The following is a 25,767-nucleotide window of genomic DNA, read 5'->3' as shown; positions in this document are numbered from 1 at the left end:
AAGATGAAGAACAAGGATGCCTGCCTTCACCACTTCATTCAACATTGTACAAGAAGTTCTAACTGGAGGAATTAGACAAGGAAAACAAATAAAAGGCCTCCAGATTGGAAAGGAAGAAGTAAAATTATCTCTATTCACATATGACATGATCTCAAATGTAGAAAATCCTGAGGAATACACACAAGTTAAAGTGCACACACACACACATTCTTACTAGAACTAATAAGTGAATTTAGCACAGCTGCAGGATACAAAATCAACACACAAAAATCAGTTATATTTCTATATGTTAGTAATGAACAACTTGAAAAGGAAAGTAACAATTCATTTATGACACCATCAAAAATATTAAAATACTTAGGGATAAATGTAATCAAGAAGGTACGAGACTTGTACACTGAAAACTATAAAATATTGCTGAAAGAAACTAAAGAAAACATAAATAAATGTGAGGACATCCCATGTTCATGGAATGGGAAAATGAACATTGTTAAGATGGCAATACTCCCCAAAGTGATCTACAGATTCAATGGAATCCCTATCAAAATCCCAACAGCCTTTTCTTGCAAAAGTAGAAAAGCCAATCCTCTAATTGAGATGGAATTGCAATGAACCTTGAATAGCCAAAATAATCTTGAAAAAGAAAAACAATTTGGAATTCTCAAACATCTGTTTTTCAGATGCACAGTACAACAAAGCTACAGCAACTGAAACAATATGGTACTGTATATCACAGGGAACTCTATTCAGTATTCTGTAATAACCTATATGGGAAAAGAATCTGAAAAAGAATGGATATATGTATAGGTATGACTGAATCACTTTGCTGCACACCTAAAACTAACACTATATTGTAAATCAATTGTATTGCAATATAAAATAAAATTTTAAAAATAAATAAATTTAAAACACCAGTATGGTACTGGCATAATGAAAAGACATACAGACCAATGGAATAGAACTGAGAACACAGAAATAAACTCTGACATCTAAGGTCAAACTGATTTTTGAGAAAAGTGCCAATACCAATTAAAAGAAAAAAATACTCTCTTCAACAAATGATAAACTGGATTTCTACATGAATTTGGAGCCCTACCTAACACCATATACAAAAATTAAGTCAAAATGAGTCAAAGATTCTTATCATTTTAACCGCTAAAACTATAAAATATCCCAGAAGAAAACACATGGGTAAATTATCATAACCTTGGATTTGGCAGTCGAATCTTAGATCTGACACCCCAAAGCACAAGCAACAGAAGAAAAAGTGAATAAGTTGGATTTCATCAAAATTTAAAACTTTGGGGGCTTCCCTGGTGGTGTAGTGGTTAAGAATCTGCCTGCCAATGCAGGGGACACAGGTTTGAGCCCTGGTCTGGGAAGATCCCACATGCCACAGAGCAACTAAGCCCGTGCACAATAACTACTGAGCCTGTGCTCTAGAGCCCGTGCTATGCAACAAGAGAAGCCACCACAATGAGAAGCCCATGCACTGCAATGAAGAGTAGCCCCCACTCTCCACAACTAGAAAAAGCCCACACATGGCAACGAAGACCCAATGCAGCCAAAAATAAATAAATTAAATAAATAATTTTTTAAAAAAGAAAAGCATTTTAAAAAATCTTAAAAAAATTTAAACCTTTGTACATGAAAGGATACTATCAAGAGAATGAATATACAACACAGAGTATACAGAAAATATCTGCAAATCATACGATATATCTGACATAGGTGTAGTAGCCAAAATACAACTCAGTCACCAAAAGATAATCCAATTTAAAAATGGGCAAATGGTAATTCCCTGTCAGTCCAGTGGTCAGGATTCCATGCTTCCATTGCAGGGGGCACAGGTTCAATCCCTGGTCAGGGAACTAAGATCCCACAAGCTATGCAGTGCAGTCAAAAACTTTTTTAATTAAAAAAAAATTTTAATGTGCAGAAGACTTGAACGCACATTCCTCCAAAGAACAGAAAATGGCCATACAAATGGTGAACATTTGTACAAGCACATGAAAAGATGTTCAACGTTAAGTCATTCAACATTAAGTCATTAAGGAAATGCAAATCAAGATACCACTTCACATGTACTAGGATAGCTTTAATTTTAAAAGTCAGAAAATAAGAAGCATTGGTGAAGAAACGGAGAAACTGGACCCCTCATACACTGTTGATGGTAATGTCAAGTGGTATATATAGCCAATGTGGAAAACAATTTGACACTTCATCAAAAAGTTGAACACAGAATTATCCATATGACCCAGCAATTCCAGTCCTAGGTATATACCTAAAAATATTGAAAACAGGTACTCAAATACTTCTACTCAAATGTTCATAACTGCAATATTCACAATAGTCAAAAGGTGGAAACAACTCAGATATCCATCAACCAACGATGGATAAAGAAACTGTGGTATATCCATACAATGAAATATCATTCAGTCACAAATTAAATCCATAGATATAGAAAGTAATTGGTGCTTCCAATAGTATGGGATTTTACTTTGGGGTGCTACAAATGTTTTGTAACTAGATAGAAGTGATGGTAGCATAACATTTTAAAGGTACTAAAAGAAGAGGGGTGTGGGACAGGTAATTTTGAAACATGAATTGTAGAATTATTGTTCTCTTTAAACTATGTGCATATATACACTGATAAAAATTAAAATTATGCATAAAAAGTTGTCATAAAAAGTAAACCACACACATTTAAAAATAACGATAGCCTGAATTAAAAATAAGCATTGATATTTGTTGGAAGCATTAATGTTCTAATGGCTACATAAAGAGCCTTACTGCAGCCAAAAACATGAACAAGTCTGACCAGGCTTTCCATATGCTATAGGTATTTAGTTTAAAAGTATATAACTCACTTAAAATTTAATGGAACATGCCATTACAAAGATTCCAGTAAGTCATATTTAAGGCTCAAATGATTCTGAGCTTGTAATGAAGTTGATACCCTTAAGTGAGTTAACGCTCTCCCAGATACACAAAGCAGTGGGTGGAAAGGGTCAGAGAAAGCAATCATATCCCACTAGCCACAACAGGCAGAAAACTGCATTTTACTTTCAGAGGAGTAATTCATTTGTGTGCTATGAGGTTAGATTTTTACTATGGATGGAGAGATGTACACAATCTTACACATATGTTTCAAATATTTGGCTATAAAATGGTAAGTTTAAGTAGGCAAAAGAGAATAAAATCATGGTAATAAAGTCCAGGCAGCCTAGACTTCACTTAAAAGCTTTGTGCCCCTACAGAACAGCAATGAAATCTAGCTGAATCTTGAATTAATTACTTCGAAGGGTTCCAGAGGCCCACTGGCCATTTTCCTTGTGTAAATGAAACTTTCATAATGAATTAAAACTCTACACTGAAAATAAATTCTAGAGCAAGCTAAGAATAGAAATGAAAGATAAAAGCAAGTCGAACACACAAATCAACTAATGAAAATAAAATTCCGATTTAAGTTTCAAACTTTGAGGAGAAATAGTTAAATAAGTAAACAACCTGTTAAGAGATCTTTGCCATTAAAAATGCACACATAGACACATACATTCTAGGATCTGGCCCAGGGCTTCTCTATATCAAGTAAGAATTTTTGTACTGAAGGGACACTTGTGAACTTGTTGTCATGCAATCACTTTACAGATGAGGACACTGATTTTCAGAGCAGTGAAGTATCTTACCACTGACCACACTAGTAAGTAGCCCCTTCTATAATATTCTACACAGATCATGAACCTTGTTTTCAGTAATTACAAGAGTCTCAAATATCAAAGAAAGTGTCTCTATGTTTTACTTACCAAGGTAAGTAAGTATATGCAAACTTTTAAATAAATGCTTAAATTGCTAGAATTTTCTAACTCTCACAAAACGAAGTTCAGTTAAACAACATATCACTATGTCCCAATTAATCCAGTTAATTGATTTTTCACTATGCACCTACAGGAGCTATACACCAAACCAATTATTTCCAACCATTTCATTATTTCGCATGTTTCTCATGATTTCGCAACACTTCCACCATCAAGCTCCTAGAAGTGTTGTGTGGCATATACGTACTTTAAAATAGAAGCTAAATTCCCTGGTGGCACAGTGGTTGAGAATCCGCCTGCCGATGCAGGGGACATGGGTTCGTGCCCGGGTCCAGGAAAATCCCACATGCCGCGGGAGCGGCTGGGCCCATGAGCCATGGCCGCTGAGCCTGTGCGTCCGGAACCTGTGCCCCACAATGGGAGAGGCCACAACAGTGAGAGGCCCGCATACCACAAAACAAATAAATAAATAAAGTAGAAGCTAATTAAGTTTTACTTTAGAGTAGGTATTTTGGTTTTTGGTTTTTCAGAACTTCATAAAATCCTCTTCTAAGGAATAGAGACATGTTGACATCAAGTCAGCCATGCCTCGTACCCAGTTTCTGTGTATACTTTCTCTTCTCTGTACCATAATCACTTGACTTACAGGGTTTTAGGAATTTATTTTTATAGTTCTATAATTTTCCAGAGGGAGAGAGACTCTGGGGACTGCGTGGTTTCCTTGATAAGATTCTAGCAGTATAAGAATGTATTGTTCATTCACCCAGGGGATGAGCATAGAGAGTCAGAGCCCAGTAACAGAGCATCTACGTGGAGTAATGGCCAGGCATACGATGTTGGACCGGGGTGAGGAGGATGTACACCCAGAATAAAGATTCAGAGCATGAACAGGGAAAGTAGGGCACCCTCACACTGGAGAGGGTGGTAGAGGGGATGGGAGACTGGTTACATACAGAGGGACTGATTAAATAAGCAAATATATTAAGGATAATAGAAGCCAGGTTCCTCATTACTGGAGAAGAGAATTAGAAATATGGAAAGGAAAAACACTAAGATGAATACTTTGGTGTTGGACTAGAATTGAAGGTATCATGGTTTTCAGTAGATTAGATAGATAGATAGACAGATAGATAGATACATGACACAGATAAATATGGGTGGAAATGTGCATATATATTACATATATATTATATATATATATTATATATATATGTATATAAACAAAAGTGTAAGTGTATATATATGCTCAGTTCACTGAGAGGATCTGACAGCAGTGACATCCCAAAACAATAAGCACACCTAGTGCCCAGATTTTGGCTTCTGAATAACATTTTCCACCAAAAGGAACCAAGGCTCCTGAGAGAAAAAGAGCTAATTCCATGGTTTGAGCAGGAGAGTACATGATGAGCCTGGAACATTTTAGTGAGCCAGAAAGGAAAGAAATGTTCACAAGTGATAACAATATGTTAAAAAGACATAGAAGTCAGCTTAAAGGGGCTCCTAGTGGCCAAATCTGGGAAAATTTGAGTATCAAAATAAACAGAGTTACAGTTCTGAGTACGTAAGATGTAATAAACACATGCCACCCTTTCTCTCCCACTGAATGTTAACTAAACCTGAACTAACTTCATGGAGCTATTCAAAGTCTCAGAAAAGAAAAGAACAGAAGGCAGATAGGGGAAGAATACCAGAATTCAAAGTAACACCAACCTGGTAGTGAAGTTACCATTCTTTTCCTCTGGTATACCCTAGTCTAAATTAATGCACAGCCAGAAACTAAGCAGTGAGCATTGTGCTTCAGACTGAGAAAGCATCTCTAGTTCTGGCTTGAGTTATTCAGAGAGAATACAGAAATCCTGTTTTGGTTTTTATTTTTTCTTTCCTCCATTCTCTGTAACTCAGTCACCAGGCAATTCCATGGTGGCAACAACAATGCAGCTAGGGGAAACCACAAGAATTGAAACTTTGAGGAGAGAAACCTTTCTCTCCATTCAGGGAGCTTCAGTTCCAAGAGGATGGGGAAAAAAAACATTGCTTTTTTCCTCTCTGACTTCCCACTGGTTGGCCCCAGATGTAGTCCGACTGCGGTTATGGAGAGTCACTGGCTGGAGGACTGAAAAGGGTAGCTCAAGGGAACCAGAAACTACTAAAAAGATGATGGAGAGAGGAGTCCAGAAAAGCAACACCATCATGTTGTTTATAAACAGCCTGAGCAAGCATGGATCTGATCCTGATTAGCATAGCAAACACTGTGAGAACTGAACTAAGGGACAGACATCCACTAGTATCAGACGGACCAATGAGTGTCCTGCACATGCAGGACAAATCTGAATAGCACTGCACAGGCTTTGAAAACTGAATTGATACTGGAACCACAGCCCCCAGAAATTTGAAAACTGTGGCATGAATTTAACCAGGTTGATTGACAGCTAAAATAAAAACATCAACATTTCTATAAAATTTAGACAAGACCCAGAGGCTCATAATATTCAAAATATCTAGACACAATAAAAAAACTAATCTATGAAGACCCTTAAAAATCTCAACTCACATGAAAAAAGACAATCAACAGAAGTTGACAATGAGATGACACAGAATTTGGAATTACCTAGCAAGGACTTTAAAGCAGCCATTATAAAACCGTTTGAACATGCAATTATGAACACTCTCAACACAAACAGAAAAATAGAAACTCTCATCAAATAAACAGAACAGACATCAGCAAACTGCAAGCTGTGGGCCAACGCAGACTATTAGCAAAAATTATTTTTACATTTTGAAAGATTGTTGAAAAAGATTATGCAATGTAGACTGTATGTGATTCACATAGCCTAAAATATATCTTGTCCTTTACAGAAAGTTTGCTAACACCTGAAATAGAAGCTATAAAGAACCAAATGGGAATGTTCAAACTGGAAAATGTAATAAGCAAAATTTTTTAAAAAACCCCAAACACCTCACTGGATGGACTCAATAGCAGAATGGATGTGAAAAAGGAGAGAGACAGTAAACTTGAAAATAGATCAATATAAATTATCCAGTCTAAAAAGCAGACAGGAAAAAATGAAAAAAAAGAACAGAACATCAAGTATCTATAAGATTATAACAAAAAAACCCCTAAATTCCCAACCATTGGTGTCCCAGGCACTTGACCAATATGTACATGAAAACGTACTCAATATCACTAATCATCAGGAAATTGCAGATCAAAACCACAATGAGATATTATCTCACACCTTTTGGAATGGCTATTATCAAAAAGACAAGAGATAACAAATGCTACTGAGGATGTGGAGAAAACGGAATCCTTGTAATGCAATGTAAATTGGTAAATTGGTACAGCCACTATGGAAAACACTATGGGTTCCTGAAAAAATTGAAAACATAACTACCATGTGATCCAACCAAAGGAATTGAAATCATAATCTCAAATTGATACCTGCACTGCCACGTTCACTGCAACATTAGTCACAATGGCTAAGACATGGAAGCAACTTAAATGTCCACTGATGGAAGAATGGATAAAGAAAATGTGGTATATGTATACACTGGAATATCATTCAGTCATTAAAAAAAAGAAGGAAAAACTGCCAGTTGTGACAGCATTGATGAACCTGGAGGACATTATGCTACATTTAAAAAGCAGGTGCAAAAGGACAAATATATTACATGATCTGACTTATATGAGGAATTTAAAATAGTCCAACTCATAGAAACAGAGTAAAATGGTAGCTTCCAAGGGTGAAGGAAGGAGAAAATGAGGAGATACTAGTCAAAAGGTACAAAGTTTCAGTTATGCAATATGAATAAGTCCTAGAGAACTACTTTACAGCATATTGCCTGTGGTTAACAATACAGTATTATATACTTAGAATTTTTCTAAGAGGGTAGATCTTATATTAAGTGTTCTTATAAAAATAATAATAAATGAAGAGGGTGGTAGGAAACTTTTGGAGGTAATTAATATGTTTGTGGCACAGATTGGTGGTGATGAATTCTCAGATGTATACTTACCTCTAAACTTGTCAAACTTTATATATTAATTATACAGTTTTTGGTTTGTCAATCACACCTCAATAAAATTGTTTAAAAAAATGAAGCTCAGGGCTTTCCTGGTGGCACAGTGGTTGAGAATCCACCTGCCGATGCAGGGGACACGGGTTCATGCCCTGGTCCGGGAAGATCCCACATGCCGCGGAGCAGCTGGGCCCGTGAGCCATGGCGGCTGAGCCTGTGCGTCCGGAGCCTGTGCTCTGCAATGGGAGAGGCCACGGCAGTGAGAGGCCCATGTACCACACACACACACACACACACAGACACACACACACAAAATGAAGCTCAGCAAATCCCTAACAGGATAAGTCCAAAACAAATCATGCTCAGATACACCGTAAGCAAACTGCTGAAAACTAAAGACAAAGGAATAATCATGAAAACAAATAGAAAAACAATGCAATTCTTATAAAGGAACAATAAAACCACTATATCACAACTCTAATAGGTAAAAGTAAAAGGACTGACCATACCAAGTGTTGGTAAGGATGTAAAGCAACCTGCACTCTCCTATGCTGCTGGTGGCAGCATAAAATGGTTCAACCTCCTTGGAAAACACTGTACTAGTTTCACAAAATGTTAAACATACATCTAACATATGACTCAGATATTCCACTCCTATGATACCCAAGAGAAATAAAAACATATATCCACACAAAAACTTATACATGAATATTTAAAGCAGTTCTATTTGTATTCGATTTTAAAACAGCTAAAAACTGGCAATAATCTGCATATACATCAACAGATGATTAGATAAACAAACTGTGGTATATCCATATAACAAAATTTTACTCTGCAATAAAAAAGAACAAACTATTGATATGAAAAAACACATGGATAAATCTCAAAATCATTATACTGAGTGAAAGAAGCCAAATCAAAAAAAGGATATACTGTACGATTCCATTTACATAAAAATTCCAGAAAATGCAGACAAATTTATAAAGACAGAAAATTAATCAGTGGTGCCTGGGTATGAAGGAGGTGGCAGGGGAAGGGGAAAAGGAGGGACAGAAGAAAACTTTTGGGGGTTATGGAAAGGCTCATAATCTTGACTGTAATGATGGTTTCATGGGTGTACACATATGCCAAAACTCATCAAACTGTATAACTTAAATGTATGTGATTTACTATACCTCGATAAACCTCTTCTGAAAATGCCAATTTCATAAAAGATAAAGGCAAATTACTAAGGATACTAAAGAGACAGAATAACTAAATGCAAAGCATAACCCTGAACTGGATCCTGAACTGGAGGGGAAAATCATATGCTATAAAGTACAATTAGGACTTCCCTTGTGGCCCAGTGTTAAGATGCCGTGCTTCCAGTGCAGGGGGCACAGGTTTGAACCCTGGTCAGGGAACTAAGATCCCACATGCCGCGTGGCCAAAAAAAAAAATTATTAACAAAATAATAAAGTACAATTTAAAAAATTAGAATATGGATTGTACATTAAAGAATTTATGGGACTTCCCTGGTGGCGCAGTGGCTAAGAATCTGCCTGTCAATGCAGGGGCCACGGGTTCAATCCCTGGCCCAGGAAGATCCCACACGCCGCAGAACTAAGCCCATGTGCTACAATTACTGAGCCTGCACTCTAGAGCCCACGAGCCACAACTACTGAAGCCCGCGCACCTAGAGCCTGTGCTCTGCAATAAGAGAAGCCACCGCAAGAAGAAGCCTGCGCACTGAAACAAAGAGTAGCCCCCGCTCGCTGCAACTAGTAGAGAAAGCCCACGTGCAGCAATGAAAACCCAATGCAGCCAAAAAAAAAAAAAAAAAAAAAACCTTAGGACATGCCCTTAAAAAAAAAAGAACTTATGAATGTTAAATTTCTTGAATTTGATCACTGTACTGTGTTTATAAAGAGGGGTTATTCTATTCTTAAGAAATATACACTGAAGTACTAAGCAGTAAAGCTACCTGATGAGTGCAATCTTCTCTCAATAAAGAAAACAATATGATGTATCAAAATTTATAAAAAGAAACACACACAAATCTCCATTGATTAAAAATAAAGCATTTCACAAAGTCCAACAACCTTTCACAATAAAAACACACAAACTAGGAATAGAAGGTAACTTCTTCAACATGATGAAAGCTGTATATGAGAAACAGCTAACATCATATTCAATGGTGAAAGACAGAAATCTTGTCCTCTAAAATCAGGAACAACATGATGCTAGCTTTCATCCTTCTATTCAACATAGTACTGGAAGTTCTAGTCAGAGAAATTAAACAAGAAAAAGAAACAAAAAACATCCATATTGGAAAGGAAGAAGTAAAACTATCTCTATTCACAGGTGACATGATCTTGTATGCATAAAATCCTAAAGAACCTTTTAAAAATGTAGAGGTAATAAATGAATTCAGCAAAATTGCAGGTTACAAAACCAACACACAAAACTCAGTTACACTTCTATAAACCAGAAATGAGCAATCAATTAAGAAAATTAAGAAAAAAATCCCATTTAAATATCATTAAAAAGAATAAAATATTTAGGAATAAACTTAACCAAGGAGGTGTAGACTTGTACACTGAAAACTAGAAAACATTGCTGAAAAAAAATTAAAGACCTAAATAAATGGAAAGACATCTCACTCTCATGGGTTGAAAGACAGTATTGTAAAAATGACACTACCCAAAGAGATACATAGATTCAACATAACACCTATCAAAAGCCCAATGGTCCTTTTTGAAGAAATTTTTAAAACCTATCCTAAAATTCATATAGATTTTCAAGGGACCCAGAGGAGCCAAAATAATTTTGGAAAAGAACAAAGTTGGAGGTCTCCCACTTCCCTATTTCAAATGTATAGTACAACCAAGTTACAATAATCAGTGTGGTACTGGTATACAGATAGACATATAGACCAATACAGTACAACAGAAAGCACAGAAATATAACTCTGATATCTATGGTCAACTGATTTTTTTCATTAATTTATTTATTTTTGGCTGTGTTGGGTCTTTGTTTCTGTGCGAGGGCTTTTTCTAGTTCTGGTAAGCAAGGGCCACTCTTCATCAAGGCGTGCGGGCCTCTCGCTATTGCAGCCTGCCTCTCTTGTTGCGGAGCACAGGCTCCAGATGCAAAGGCTCAGTAGTTGTGGCTCACGGGCCTAGTTGCTCCACAGCATGTGGGATCTTCCCAGACCAGGGCTCGAACCCGTGTCCCCTGCACTAGCAGGCAGATTCTCAACCACTGCGCCACCAGGGAAGCCCCTGGTCAATTGATTTTTGACAAGGATGCAAGACCATTCAATTGGGAAAGAATAATCTCTTCAACAAATTGTACTAGAATAATTGGATATCCACATGTAAAATAATGAAGTTAGACCCTTACCTTACACCATACACAAAATTAAATCAAAATGGATCAAACACCTGAATTTAAGAGCTAAAGCTGTAAAACTCTCAGAGAAAAATATAGGGGAAAACCTTCATGATCTTGAATTTGGTCATAGTTTCTTAAATATGACACCAAAAGCACAGGCAACAGAAGAAACCGATAAATTGTACTTCATCAAAATGAAAAAAATTTGTTCATCAAAGGACATTATCAAAAGAAGTGAAAAGACAACCCACAAAATGGGCAAAAATACTTGCAAATCATATAAGGGTTTAATATCCAGACTATATAAAGAAGTCTTACAACTCAACAACCAAAAGAAAAACAACCCTATTTTTCCTGAAGTATAGTTGATTTACAATGTCATGCTATCAGGTGTACAGCACAGTGATTCAGAGATATGTGTGTGTGTGTGTGTGTGTGTGTGTGTGTGTGTGTATGTATATTATATATACCTGTGTGTGTATATATATATAATATATAAATATATATATTATATATATATTATATATATATATATATTATATATATATTATTATATATATATATATATATATAGAGAGAGAGAGAGAGAGAGAGAGAGAGAGAGAGCGCGCGCGCAAGAGAGAGAGAGAGAGAGAGGGATTCTTTTCCCATATAGGTTATTACAGAGTATGGAGTATAGTTCCCTGTGCTATACAGTAGGTCCTTGTTGGTTATCTATTTTATATAAATAGTAGTGTGTATATGTTAATCCCAACCCCTAATTTATCCCTCCCCCCACTTTTCCCCTTTGGTAAACAAAAGTTTGTTTTCTATGTCTCTGAGTCTGTTTGTATATTGTAAATAAGCTCATTTGTATCTTTTTTTTGGATTTCACATACAAGCAGTATCATATTTGTCTTTGTCTGGCTTACTTCACTTAGTATGATAATCTCTATGTCCACCCATGTTGCTGCAAATAGCATTATTTCATTCTTTCTTATGGCTGAATAATATTCCATTGTGTTCATATATAGATAGATAGATAGATATAGATATACACACACACCACATCTTCTTTATCCATTCATCTGTTGATGGACACTTAGGTTGCTTCCATGTCTTGGCTATTGTAAATAGTGCTGCAATAAACATTGGGGTGCAAGTAGCTTTTTAAATTATAGCTTTCTCCGGATATATGCCCAGGAGTGGGATTGCAGGATCATATATGGTAACTCTGTTTTTAGTTTTTCAAGGAACCTCCACACTGTTCTCCATAGTGGCTGCATTAATTTACATTCCATCTGACAGTGTAGGAGGGTTCCTTTTTCTCCACACCCTCTCCAGCATTTATTGTAGACTTTTCGATGATAGCCATTTTATTTTTTTAGTTTTTTTAAATTAATTAATTTATTTATGGCTGCATTGGGTCTTCGTTGATGTGCACAGGCTTTCTCTAGTTGCAGCGAGCAGGGGCTACTCTTTGTTGCAGTGCACAGGCTTCTCAGTGTGGTGGCTTCTCTTGTTGCGGAACATGGGCTCTAAGTACACAGGCTTCAGTAGTTGTGACACGTGGCCTCAGTAGTTGTGGCTCACAGGCTCTAGAGTTCAGGCTCAGTCATCGTGGCACACAGGCTTAGTTGATCTGCAGCATGTGGGATCTTCCTGGACCAGGGCTCGAACCCTTGTCCCCTGCATTGGCAGGCAGGTTCTTAACCACTGTGCCACCAGAGAAGTCCCTTGATGATGGCCATTCTGACTGGAGTGAGGTGATACCTCACTGTAGGAAAAACAACCCAATTTTATTTATTTATTTTTTATTTAAAGAACAGAATTTATTTCTTACAGTTCTGAAGGCTAGAAAGTCCAAGATCAAGGTTTAGCCAACACTCTTATATGGTGAAGGCTCTCTTCCTGGCTTGCAGACAGCTTCCTTCTTGCATGGTGGGGATAGGGAGTGCGAGGAAAGCAAGTTCTCTGGTGCCTCTTCTTATAAGGGTACTAATCTCATCATGAGGGCCCTACCTCGTATAAACCTAATTACCTCCCAAAGGTGCTATCACCAAACACACTGAGAGTTAGGGCTTCAGCATCTGATCTTGGGGCAGAGGGGACACAGTTCAGTTCACAGCATTTTGTAAAAACTGGCACCAGTAGAAATGCTAATTTTTTTAATGTTCAGCAGCTTATAACACCATTTATAACAACACTTAACATGATATTAATACATCTGTTATCTTAAAAATAACCAATTTTAAAAGAGGAAAAGGACTTTAATAGACATTTCTCCAAAGAAGCTATATAAATAGCCAATAAGCACGTGGAAAGATGCTCAATGTCATTAGATATCAGAAAAATGCAAGCCAAAGGCACAATGAGAAACCACTTCACTCCTAGTAAGATGGCTATAATAATAATTTTTTAAGCCCAGAAAATAACCAGTGTTGTTGAGGATGTGGAGAAACTATAACCCTCATTCAACTGCTGGTGGGAATATAAAATGGTGCAGCCACTATGAAAAACAGTTTGGTGGTTCTTCAAAAAGTTAAACATAAAATTACCATGTTAACAAACATTCCAGTCTTATATATATATCCAAAAGAATTAAAAACAGGGATTCGAACCGATACTTGTACATCAATGTTCACAGCAGCACTATTCACAATAACCAAAAGGTGGAAATAACTCAAGCATCCATCAATTGATGAACAGATAAACAAAATGAGGTATATACATAAAATGAAATATTATTCAACCATAGAAAGGAATACAGTTCCGATACATGCCACAACATGGACCTTGAAAGTATTAATGCTAAATGAAATAAGCCAGACACAAAAGGATAAATATTGCATGATTCCACTTATATGAAATATCTAGAATAAACAAATTCATAGAGACAGAAAGTAAATTAGAGGTTACCAGGGGAGGCAGTAATGAGGAGTAATTGTGTAATGGGTACAAAATTTCTATGGATACAGAGTGGTGATGCTTGTACAACACTGTGAATGTACTTAATGCCACTGAATTGTACACTTAAAATGGTTAAAATGGCAAATTTTATATATCTCAGCACAATCAAAATTATGGTAGAGGGCTTCCCTGGTGGCGCAGTGGTTGAGGGTCCGCCTGCCGATGCGGGAGACACGGGTTCGTGCCCTGGTCCGGGGGGATCCCACGTGCCGCGGAGCAGCTCAGCCCGTGAGCCGTGGCCGCTGGGCCTGCGTGTCCGGAGCCTGTGCTCCGCAGCGGGAGAGGCCACAACAGTGAGAGGCCCGCATACCGCAAAAAAAAAAAAAAAAATTATGGTAGAATGTCAGCAAATGAATATAAAAAGAAGGATGGAATTAGAAAAACAGCCAGTTGTCAACCTTCACAGTACTAATTTAGGCAAGAAATCTCCATGGATGGTGAAAGTGGGATGAGAAATTGAATTTTACACAGTCTCAAAGTATCACCTCACAAAACACTTAGGAATAACAAAGGGAAAAATACATAAGTTTACACTGGCAAAACCTGGAAGACACCATTTTAACCAAGAAATCAAAGTTAGCACCACCAACAATAGAGTAAATTGATCCTGCATGCCACCCAAAAGAATCACTTCTGTGATTTTCTGGCCCCAAATTCATAACCTGGTCTAATCATGAGGAAACTCCAAACAAACCTTAATTTGGTTAGGACGGGGAAACTGGGAAGATGTAGTTTAAGGGTTCAAACTTGCAACAAATAGATAAGTTCTGGAAATCTAACGTACAACATAGTGATTACAGTCAACAATGTGCTACAAATTTTAAAACTGCTAAAAGACTAGAGCTTAACTGTTCTCAACACAAAATAATGATATTTATGTGACATGATAAAGGTGTTAGCTAACACTACTACAGTAATCATATTGCAACATATAAGTGTATCAAATCAACATGTCATATACTTCAAATTTATACAATATTATATGTCAATTATATCTCAATAAAATTTCTTTTTAACTTTTAAAAAACAAATTAAGTCACATTCTACAAAATGACTGTTCTGTAATCGTCATGAAAGTCAAGGCAAAAATGAGAAAGTGTTCCACTGAAAGAGACTGGTGACTAGGTGAATCCTATGTTGAATCCATTTTGTGTAAAGAACAATATTGAGAAACTTGAACGGGGTCTCTGGTAAATGGGTATACAGGAGTTCTTTGTACTATTCCTATAATAGTTTTGTAACCCCTGAGGGGTGGCTGAGAGGGGGGAGGGGTTCCCACACCTGGAGGGACCCTCAGGGGCTTGGATCAGGGGTGAACGTGCCCAGCATTTCCCCTGCTCAAGGCTGGGGAAGTCTGCCCGGCTCTCGGGCAGGGTCTCACGCCCTCAGAGGCCCCCTATGGGCTGCGTTGGTCCTGGGAGTGCAGGGGGAGAACAGGAGAGGCCGGGGGTGGGGGGGAGAAGAAAGGCGGTCAGGAGGGCCCCTCCAGGACCAGAGGAGTGGGAGAGGAGTGGAGGGCGTTGGCTCTGCTAACCCAAACCCAGGAAACCTGCTGGGCTCCCAGGCCAGGTGCCCCACCCTCAATGGCCCCCTGGAGGCCACCTGGGTCCTGGGGGCATAGGAGGGAGGCCAGGGAGATCAGAGGTGGGGGGCACACCAGGGATCCCTCAGTTCCTTTGAGCCTAAGCCCCACCCCCTAAACGCCCCAGGGCCTTTTCCAGCCCTGTGGGTCCTAAGCATAGGCCCTGCCCACCATCCAAACCCTTCCCCTGCTTAGGCCCCACTGACCACAGCCAAGACCTTTTCCACTATTTCGTTTTTCTCCTCCTATTTTTTACTATTGTGGTTCAGTTTTACCTTCCAGTTGTTGTTTCATCTGTATGTTTATTTTTATATTCTTTCTAACATATCTGTTAGTTTCCTAGTCTAATTTTATTTTTTACTTTGTTATTGTTCTTTTTTTCCCATCCTGTGTGGCCTGCAGGATCTTGGTTCACAAGCTGGGGGTTGGGCTGAAGCTCCTGCAGTGGGAGCTCCAAGTCTGAACTACTGGATTTAACAGAGAGCCTCAGACCCCAGGGAATATTCATAGGAGTAAGGTCTCATGGAGGTCCTCATCTCAGCACCAAGTCCCAGCTCTACCAAACAGCCTACAAATTCCAGTACTGGAAGCCTCAGTCCAAACAACCAGTAAGACAGGAACACAATCCCACTCATTAAAAAGAAAAAAAAAAAAAAAAAAAAAACCACAGACAGCAAAGATGATCCAGAATCTCAGAAACAGAATGGAGGCACGGATTGAAAAAAATACAAGAAATGTTTAACAGAGATGAACAATACAATAACTGAAATGAAATATGCACTGGAAGGAATCAATAACAGAAGGACTGAGGCAAAAGGAGGAATAAGTGAGGTGGAAGACAAAATGGTGGAAATAACTGCCAAGGAACAGAATAAAGAAAAAAGAATGAAAAGAATTGAAGACAATCTCAGAGACCTCTGTGACAACACTAAACACACCAATATTCAAATTATAGGGGTCCCAGAAGCAGAGAAAAAGGGTCTGAAAATATCTGAAGAGATTATAGTCAAAAACTTCCATAACATGGAAAACGAAATAGTCACCAAGTCCACGAAGTGCAGAGTCCCATAAGGATAAACTCTAGGAGAAACACATCACAACACATATTAATCAAATTAACAAAAATTAAATTCAAAGAAAAAATATTAAAAGCAGCAAGGGAAAAACAAAAAATAACACACACAGGAATCCCCATAACGTTATCAGCTGATTTTTCAGCAGAAACTCTGCAGGCCAGAAGGGAGTGGCAGGATATACTTAAAGTGAGGAAAGAGAAAAACCTACAACCAAGATCACTCTACCCAGCAAGGATTTCATTCAGATTTGACAGAGAAATCAGAAGCTTTTCAGACAAACAAAAGGTAAGAGAATTCAGCACCACCAAACCAGCTTTACAGCAAATGCGAAAGAAACTTCTCTAGGGGGGAAACACAAGACAAGAAAAAGACTCACAAAAACAAACCCAAAACAATTAATAAAATGTCAACAGGAACATACATATCAATAATAACCTTGAATATAAATAGATTACATGCCCTAACCAAAAGACACAAACTGGCTGAATGGATACAAAAACAAGACCCATATATATTCTGTCTACAAGAGACCCACTTCAGACCTAGGGACACATACAGACTGAAAGCTAAGGGATGGAAAAAGATATTCCATGCAAAGGGAAATCAAAAGAAAGCTGGAATAGCAATACTTGTATCAGATAAAATAGACTTTAAAATAAACACTCTTACAAGAGATAAGGAAGGACACTACATAATGATCAAGGGATCAATCCAAGAAGATATAACAATTATAAATATATATGCACCCAACATAGGAGCACCTCAATACATAAGGCAAATACTAACAACCATGAAAGGCAAAATCGACAGTAACATAATAATAGTAGGGGACTTCAACACCCCACTTACACCAATGGAAAGATCATCCAAACAGAAAATAAATAAGGAAACACAAGCTTTAAATGACACAACAGACACAGATACATTTAACTGATATTTATAGAACACTCCACCCAAAAGTGGCAGAATACACTTTCTTCTCAAGTGCACATGGAATATTCTCCAGGATAGATCACATCTTGGGTCATAAATCAAGCCTCAGAAAATTTAAGAAAACTGAAATCATATCAAGCATCTTTTCTAACCACAACGCTATAAGACTGCAAATCAATTACAGGAAAATATCTGCAAAATACACAAATACAAGGAGGCTAAACAGTGTGCTACTAAATAACTAAGAGATCACTGAAGAAATTAAAGAAGAAATTTTAAAAAAATACCTAGAAACAAATGACAATGAAAACACAACGACCCATAACCTATGGGACACAGCAAAAGCAGCTCTAAGAGGGAAGTTTATAGCAATTCAATCTCACCTCAAGAAACAAGAAAAATCTCAAATAAACAATCTAACCCTATACCTAAAGCAACTAGAGAAAGAAGAACAAAGAAAGCCCAAAGTCAGTAAAAGGAAAGAAATCATAAAGATCAGAGCAGAAATAAATGAAACAAAAATGAAGAAAACAATAGCAAAGATCAATAAAACTACAAGTTAGTTCTTTGAGGAGATAAACAAAATTGATAAACCCTTAGCCAAACTCATGAAGAAAAAAAAGGAGAGGATGCAAATCAATAAAATTAGAAATGAAGAAGGAGAAATCACAACTGACACTGCAGAAATATAAAGGATTATAAGAGACTACTACAAACAACTATAGGCCAGTAAAATTGACAACCACGAAGAAATGGACAAATTCTTGGAAAAGTACAATTTTCCAAGAATGAACCAAGAAGAATTAGAAAATATAAACAGACCTATCACAAATAATGAAGTTGAAACTATAATTAACAATCTTCCAACAAACAAAAGTCAAAGACCAGTTGGCTTCACAGCCTAATTCTATCAAACATATAGAGCAGAGCTAACACTGAACCTTCTCAAACTCTTCCAAAAAATTGCAGAGGAAGGAACACTCCCAAATTCATTCTACCAAGCCACCATCACCCTGATACCAAAACCAAAAAAATATATCACAAAAAAAGAAAAATATAGACCAATATCACTGAAGAACATAAATGCAAAAATCCCCAACAAAATACTAGCAAACAGAATCCAACAACATATTTTTTATTTGTTTTTTTTTGTTTTTTGCGGTACACAGGCCTCTCACTGCTGTGGCCTCTCCCGCTGTGGAGCGCAGGCTCTGGATGCACAGGCTCCAAATGCACAGGCTCAGCGGCCATGGGTCACGGGCCCAGCCGCTCTGTGGCCTGTGGGATCTTCCCGGACCAGGGCACAAACCCACGTCCCCTGAATCGGCAGGCGGATTCTCAACCACTGCACCACCAGGGAAGCCCCCAACAACATATTAAAAGGATCATACCCCATGATCAAGTGGGATTTATCCCAGGGATGCAAGGATTCTTCAATATATGCAAACCAATGTGATACACCATATTAAAAAATTAAGGAATAAAAATCATATGATCATCTCAACAGATGCAGAAAAAGCTTTTAACAAAATTCAACACCAATTTATGATAAAATCTCTCCAGAAAATGGGCATAGAGAGAATCTACCTCAACACAATAAAGGTGATATATGACAAACCCACAGCAAACATCATACTCAATGGTGAAAAACTGAAAGCGTTTCTACTAACATCAGGAACAGGACAAGGATGTCCACTCTCGCCATTCTTATTCAACATAGTTTTGGAAGTCTTAGATGTGGCAATCAGAGGAGAAAAAGATATAAAAGGAATACAAATTGGGAAAGAAGAAGTAAAACTGTCACAGTTTGCAGATGACACGATACTGTACATAGAAAATCCTAAAGATGTTAGCAGAAAACTGCTAGAACTAATCAAGGAATTTGGTAAGGTTGCAGGATACAAAATTAATGCACAGAAATCTCTGGCATTCCTATACAGAAACAACGAAAAATCAGAAAGAGAAATTAAGGAAACAATCCCATTTACCATCACAACAAAAAGACGAAAATACCTAGGAATAAACCTACCTAAGGAGGCAAAAGACTGGGACTCAGAAAACTATAAAACACCGATGAAAGAAATCAAAGATGACATAAACAGATGGAGATATATACCATGTTCTTGGATTGGAAGAATCAATATTGTGAAAATGACTATACTACCCAAAGCAATCTACAGATTCCATGTAATCCCTATCAAACTACCAATGGCATTCTTCACAGAATTAGAACAAAAAAATTTACAGTTGGTATGGAAACACAAAAGATCATGAATAGCCAAAGCAATCCTGAGAATGAAAAACAGAGCTGGAGGAACAGGCTCCCCAACTTCAAACTGTACTACAAAGCTACAAAATCAAGACAGTATGGTACTGGTACAAAAACAGAAATATAGACCAATGGTACAGGATAGAAAGCCCAGAGATAAACCCACACATATATGGTCACCTAATTTATGACAAAGGAGGCAAGAACATACAATGGAGGAAAGACAGCCTCTTCGGTAAGTTGTGCTGGGAAAACTGGACAGCTATATGTAAAAGAATGAAATTAGGACACTCCCTAACACCATACACAAAAATAAACTCAAAATGGATTAAAGACCTAAATGTAAGACCAGACACTATAAAACTCTTACAGAAAAACATAGGAAAAACACTCTTTGACATAAACCACAGCAATATCTTTTTTGACCCACCTCCTAGAGTAATGAAAATAAAAACAAAAATAAACAAATGGGACCTAATGAAACTTAAAAGCTTTTGCACAGCAAAGGAAACCATAAACAACATGAAAAGACAACCTTCAGAATGGGAGAAAATATTTTCAAATGGAACAATGGACAAAGGATTAATCTCCAAAATTTATAAACAGCTCATGGAGCTCAAAATCAAAAAAACAAACAATCCAATTAAAAACTGGGCTGAAGACCTAAATAGACATTTCTCTGAAGAAGACATACAGACGGCCAAGAGGCACAGGATAAGATGCTCAACATCACTAATTATTAGAAAAATGCAAATCAAAACTACAATGAGGTAACACCTCACACCAGTCAGAGTGGCCATTATCAAACAATCTAGAAACAATAAATGCCTGAAAGGGTGCTGTGAAAAGGGAACCCTCCTGCACTGTTGGTGGGAATGTAAACTGATACAACAACTATGGAGAACAGTATGGAGGTTCCTTAAAAAACTAAAAATAGAACTACCCTATGACCCAGCAATCCCACTACTGGGCATATACCCTGAAAAAAACCATAATTCAAAAAGGGACACGTACCACAATGTTCACTGCAGCACTGTTTACAAATAGCCAGGACATGGAAGCAACCTAAGTGTCCATCAACAGATGAATGGATAAAGAAGATGTGGCACATATATACAATGGAATATTACTCAGCCATAAAAAGAAACAAAACTGATATATTTATAGTGAGGTGGATGGACCTAGAGTCTGTCATACAGCGTGAAGTTAAGTCAGAAAGAGAAAAACAAATACTGTATACTAACATATACATATGGAATCTAAAAAAAAATGGTACTGATGAACCTAGTGGCAGGGCAGGAATAAAGACACAGACATAGAGAATGGACTTGAGGCCACAGGGTGAGGAAGGATAAGCTGGGACGAAGTGAGAGAGTAGCATGGACACATATACACTACCAAATGTAAAATAGCTAGCTAGTGGGAAGCAGCTGCATAGCACAGGGAGATCGGCTCAGTGCTTGGTGACCACCTAGATAGGTGGGATAGGGAGGGTGGGAGGGAGTCTCAAGAGGGAGGGGATATGGGGATATATGTATGCATATGGCTGATACACTTTGTTGTACAACAGAAGCTAACACAGTATTATTAAGCAATTATACTCCAATCAAGATCTATTAAAAAAAGAAATAACCCATATCACTTATTCAAAAACCCTTTCTAGTAAAGAACAAAGGAAGCAAAATATTTCAAAGCTTGGCTAAGTAAGTAGATCTGATCTAAAATATAATCTCTAAAGGATCACATGAAGTAGTAATGATTCTTCCTAGAACTTGATATAGCATATTTTTAAATGCTTAGAGAATAAAGGCAGAGATTTCACTCACCATTTTGGGCAGCCTTATCAACATTTCTTTACAGCGCAGTATACATGTAGATGCTCTTTGAAAATCCTCTTGAGCAACTGCCTGGGAAAACAAAAAAAATGTCAGTAACCGGTTAAAATGAAATAACAAGCTATTTGTCTATAAGTCAAATCTAATATATTTTAACTGGTGTTTAAAAGTCTTGATTTCTTTTCTAATCTTTTTTTTTTTTTTTTGCGGTACTTGGGCCTCTCACTGTTGTGGCCTCTCCCGTTGCGGAGCACAGGCACCGGACGCGCAAGCTCAGTGGCCATGGCTCACGGGCCCAGCCGCTCTGCGGCATGTGGGATCTTCCCGGACCGGGGCACAAACCCGTGTCCCCTGCATCAGCAGGCGGACTCTCAACCTCTGTGCCACCAGGGAAGCCCTATAATCTTCTTTATAAGTCAAATCTAACATATTTTAACTGGTGTTAAAAAGTCTTAATTTCTTTTCTAATCTTAGCAATGCTAACTGGTTGAGCTAAACATAATAGCCAGCTCAAAATACAGAGAAATAAGTGATAAGAATCTTGGGTAAGACAAAGTTGACACTGAATAACAAGAGTTATTTCATTTTTCTGGAAATATCAAAATTGGTGTATTATACAATCTTATGTTATTATATTATAATGCCATCTCTGATAGATGTTTCCCCAGCTTGAAGAGCTCTTGTATTTATCTCCACATTAGAGGAGTTTTTTACATTAAATAGCAGTCTTTTGTCCTAAAACAGGCTCATAATAACTTCATAGTCTGAAATGCTATGAACATCTGCTATGAAAGGCAGTTTAGTGCAATCCTATCTTGGAGCTAGAAGAGCTACTCTGATATTTATTACGTATAACCTTGAACCTTATGCTTTCATGGCTTTAGCTTCCTCATGTATAAAACGAGGATACTGTACTAAATTATCTCTTAAGATTTCTTTCGGGCTTCCCTGGTGGCGCAGTGGTTGAGAATCCGCCTGCCAATGCAGGGGACACGGGTTCGTGCCCCGGTCCGGGAAGATGCCACATGCCGTGCAGTGGCTGGGCCCGTGAGCCATGGCCACTGAGCCTGCGCCTGCGCTCCGCAATGGGAGAGGCCACAACAGTGAGAGGCCCGCATACCGCAAAAAAAAAAAAAAAAAAAAAAAAAAAAAAAAAATTTCTTTCAGCTCTACCATTCTATGACACTCAAATGAATGAACACACATTACTTGTGTGTTCACACTTGTAGAAGAGGCTTGTTTCTGTCATTAAAGAATTTAGCTGATGAGGCATACTAAAAGAAACATGGACATATACAAAAAATAATTTTCTGAAGTACTTTCTCGGGGCAAAACTCCCTACATTCACTATTTTCTTTTCTCTTCATGTGGTGTCAAATATTTTTGTGCTTTGGATAATAAAAGAATTGAGTAGAGAGAAGAAAAGATGAAGAATGTAAGAAGCCAGCTTCTCTCTAGTTTTCTCCTCTATCTACTTGTTGAATCTTAAGCTTGACATTTTGCTGAGTAGATACCCTTCTCTAAGGCTTTAATACTAGATTTTGTTAAAGGAGAAAAAAACTGTAAGCACAAGAACCTCAATAAGCCAAATCTCAATTATCTATAGATATTAAAAAATAATATTCCCATCTATACAAATAAATGTTTGATGAATACGTGCTAATTGATTTATTCAAGGTGAAGAAAATCTTATTATAAAAGAGATACACTGAGTGACAAACATCATATCAGAGGAGGATGCTTTCTGTTCTTAAAAGATATAAAACAAGCCTTTAATAGTCAAAGAATCCATAAAGTGTCTATCAATACTCAGATTTTACAAAGGTCCAAAGGTCTTTTCATGTTTTCCTAAAACTTATTGAGGTAGAAGGCAACTATTAAAAAACGTATTCAATGAGAAATTGATAAAATACAATTTATTGGTTTTTTCCTGTTAAAAAAGAATATATGACTTTTACAGAGATCTTTAAAAATACAGAATATTTTTAAAGAATAAAATGAACTGTAATCTCCAAACTCAGATGATCACTACTGATATTCAGGTATATTTCCTTTCAAAACCATCTAGGTTTATATTTATAGAGTTTAGATCTTGTTTTATTGTTTTATTGAATTTCTAAATTTGAATTGTTAAGTAAACAATCTAACATTAAACATCTTTATCTTTCAACAACAAAAATATACTGAGATTTTATCTCAGAGGAAATAAGAGGTCTAATAATTCAAACTAGTTTTGAAAATTTATTCATCTTGTTGGACCAGAAATCAATATTTCAAATCCAAACAATATAGAATTCCAGTAAAAGAAGTCTTAAGGAAGAGGCAGCATGATGTAATGCTGTAGAAACCTTTGGTGAGCATTATACTTACCAGTGGAGCTTTCTGAAAATCATATGCCCAGGTCCCACCACTTGGAGATTCTGAATCATTAGGTCTGGGATGATGCCCAGCCTATACTGATGTAGTAAAAAGAATACAGGATTTGGATTCCCAGCTTCCCCTCTTCTTTGCTCAGTGAACTTAGGCAAGTCACAACCTCTTTGAACCTCAATTTCCTTAATCGTAAAATAGGGATAGTAATGTCTATCACATAGGGCTGATCTTATGAGGATCAAATGAGATCACAGATATGAAGGCACTTTGTAAACTGTAAGGCAGTACACAAAAATGTTAACATATTTAACAGTCAAAACTACCACCAGTGCCAAGAATTGTAACAAAGGAAGTTATCTGTTCCTGTGTGGTACTCACTGCTTGTAAAATCATATGCTAGCAGGTCTATAAAGTATTATAACTTATACTGATGGATCAAGGAATCTTAAGTTTCCCTTCCTTAGAAGAGAGAAGAAAAACTCCAAGGTTGGACCTGAACTGCTGCTACAAAGGATTATTGCCATTGTGCAAGGAATTAAATGCTAGACAGACTATCACCTAATATGCTAAGTGATGATGATAACACAATCAATCCAAAGACAGTAAACTATGCTGTATGGATCCACTAAAAATTTATGCTAACTTCAACTGGACCTTCACTTTAGCTCAGCAAACAAGAATGTTACAGCTCCTAGTACCATGTCAAGTATATAGTAAATGCTCAGTAAAAATTAGTTCCCTTCTTTGTTGATTTTCTTAGGTCATTTCCCACCCAGATGTTCCAGCCCTTCTTCGTACTCTTCAAGTGCTCCATAACATACCACAAACTCCTACTGCACCTCTCCCAAAAATTACTTCACCTTCCACCTTATTTAAAAAACTCATGCGCTACTCAACATCTAATTCTTCTTTGCAGTGTAAAATACCTAACGTATGTCCCTTTCTTAACCATATAAAATTCACAATTTTCTTAATTTTCAGAGCATAATTAGTTGTTTACCTTGTTTACCTTTTGTTTTACTGTGGAACTGGAACTTCATTCATATGAAAGCAATTATCCTAGTGTAATGTATCTGCTTACACATCTGTATCTTCCACAAAACTTACCTTAAGTTCCTATAAGAGAGGTACCACACATTAACATGATTATTTTTTTGGCCACACCACTCACGTGGCTTGCAGCAGGGGTCCCTAACCAGGCCACCTAGCAGGAGGTGAGCGGCGGGCCACTGAGCGAAGCTTCTTCTGTATTTACAGCCGCTCTGCATCGCTCACATTACCACCTGAGCTCTGCCTCCTGTCAGATCAGCAATGGCATTAGATTCTCATAGGAGTGTGAACCCTACTGGGAACTGTGCATGCGAGGGATCTAGGTTGCACGCTCCTTATGAGAATCTAATGCCTGATGATCTGAGGTAGAGCTGAGGCAGTGACGCTAGCGCTGGGGAGCAGCTGCAAATACAGATTATCATTAGCAGAGAGGTTTGACTGCACAGAGACCATAATAAATCAATCGCTTGCAGACTCATATCAAAACCCT

General features: G+C 37.5%; 1 protein-coding gene across 1 annotated transcript in view; it reads right to left on the bottom strand.

Moving 5' to 3' along the window:
- The window catches only part of TEX11 (testis expressed 11), a 376,012-nt gene that overhangs the window by 272,764 nt on the left and 77,481 nt on the right, over positions 1-25,767 (bottom strand). The window contains exon 9 of the mRNA XM_059050388.2: positions 21,846-21,926. Within this exon, the coding sequence (XP_058906371.1) occupies positions 21,846-21,926 (81 nt within the window). The remainder of the gene's footprint in view (positions 1-21,845; positions 21,927-25,767) is intronic.

Source organism: Kogia breviceps, chromosome X, assembly GCF_026419965.1.
Source record: "Kogia breviceps isolate mKogBre1 chromosome X, mKogBre1 haplotype 1, whole genome shotgun sequence".
Lineage (NCBI taxonomy): Eukaryota > Metazoa > Chordata > Mammalia > Artiodactyla > Physeteridae > Kogia > Kogia breviceps.
This window is presented reverse-complemented; position numbering and strand designations above follow the sequence as displayed.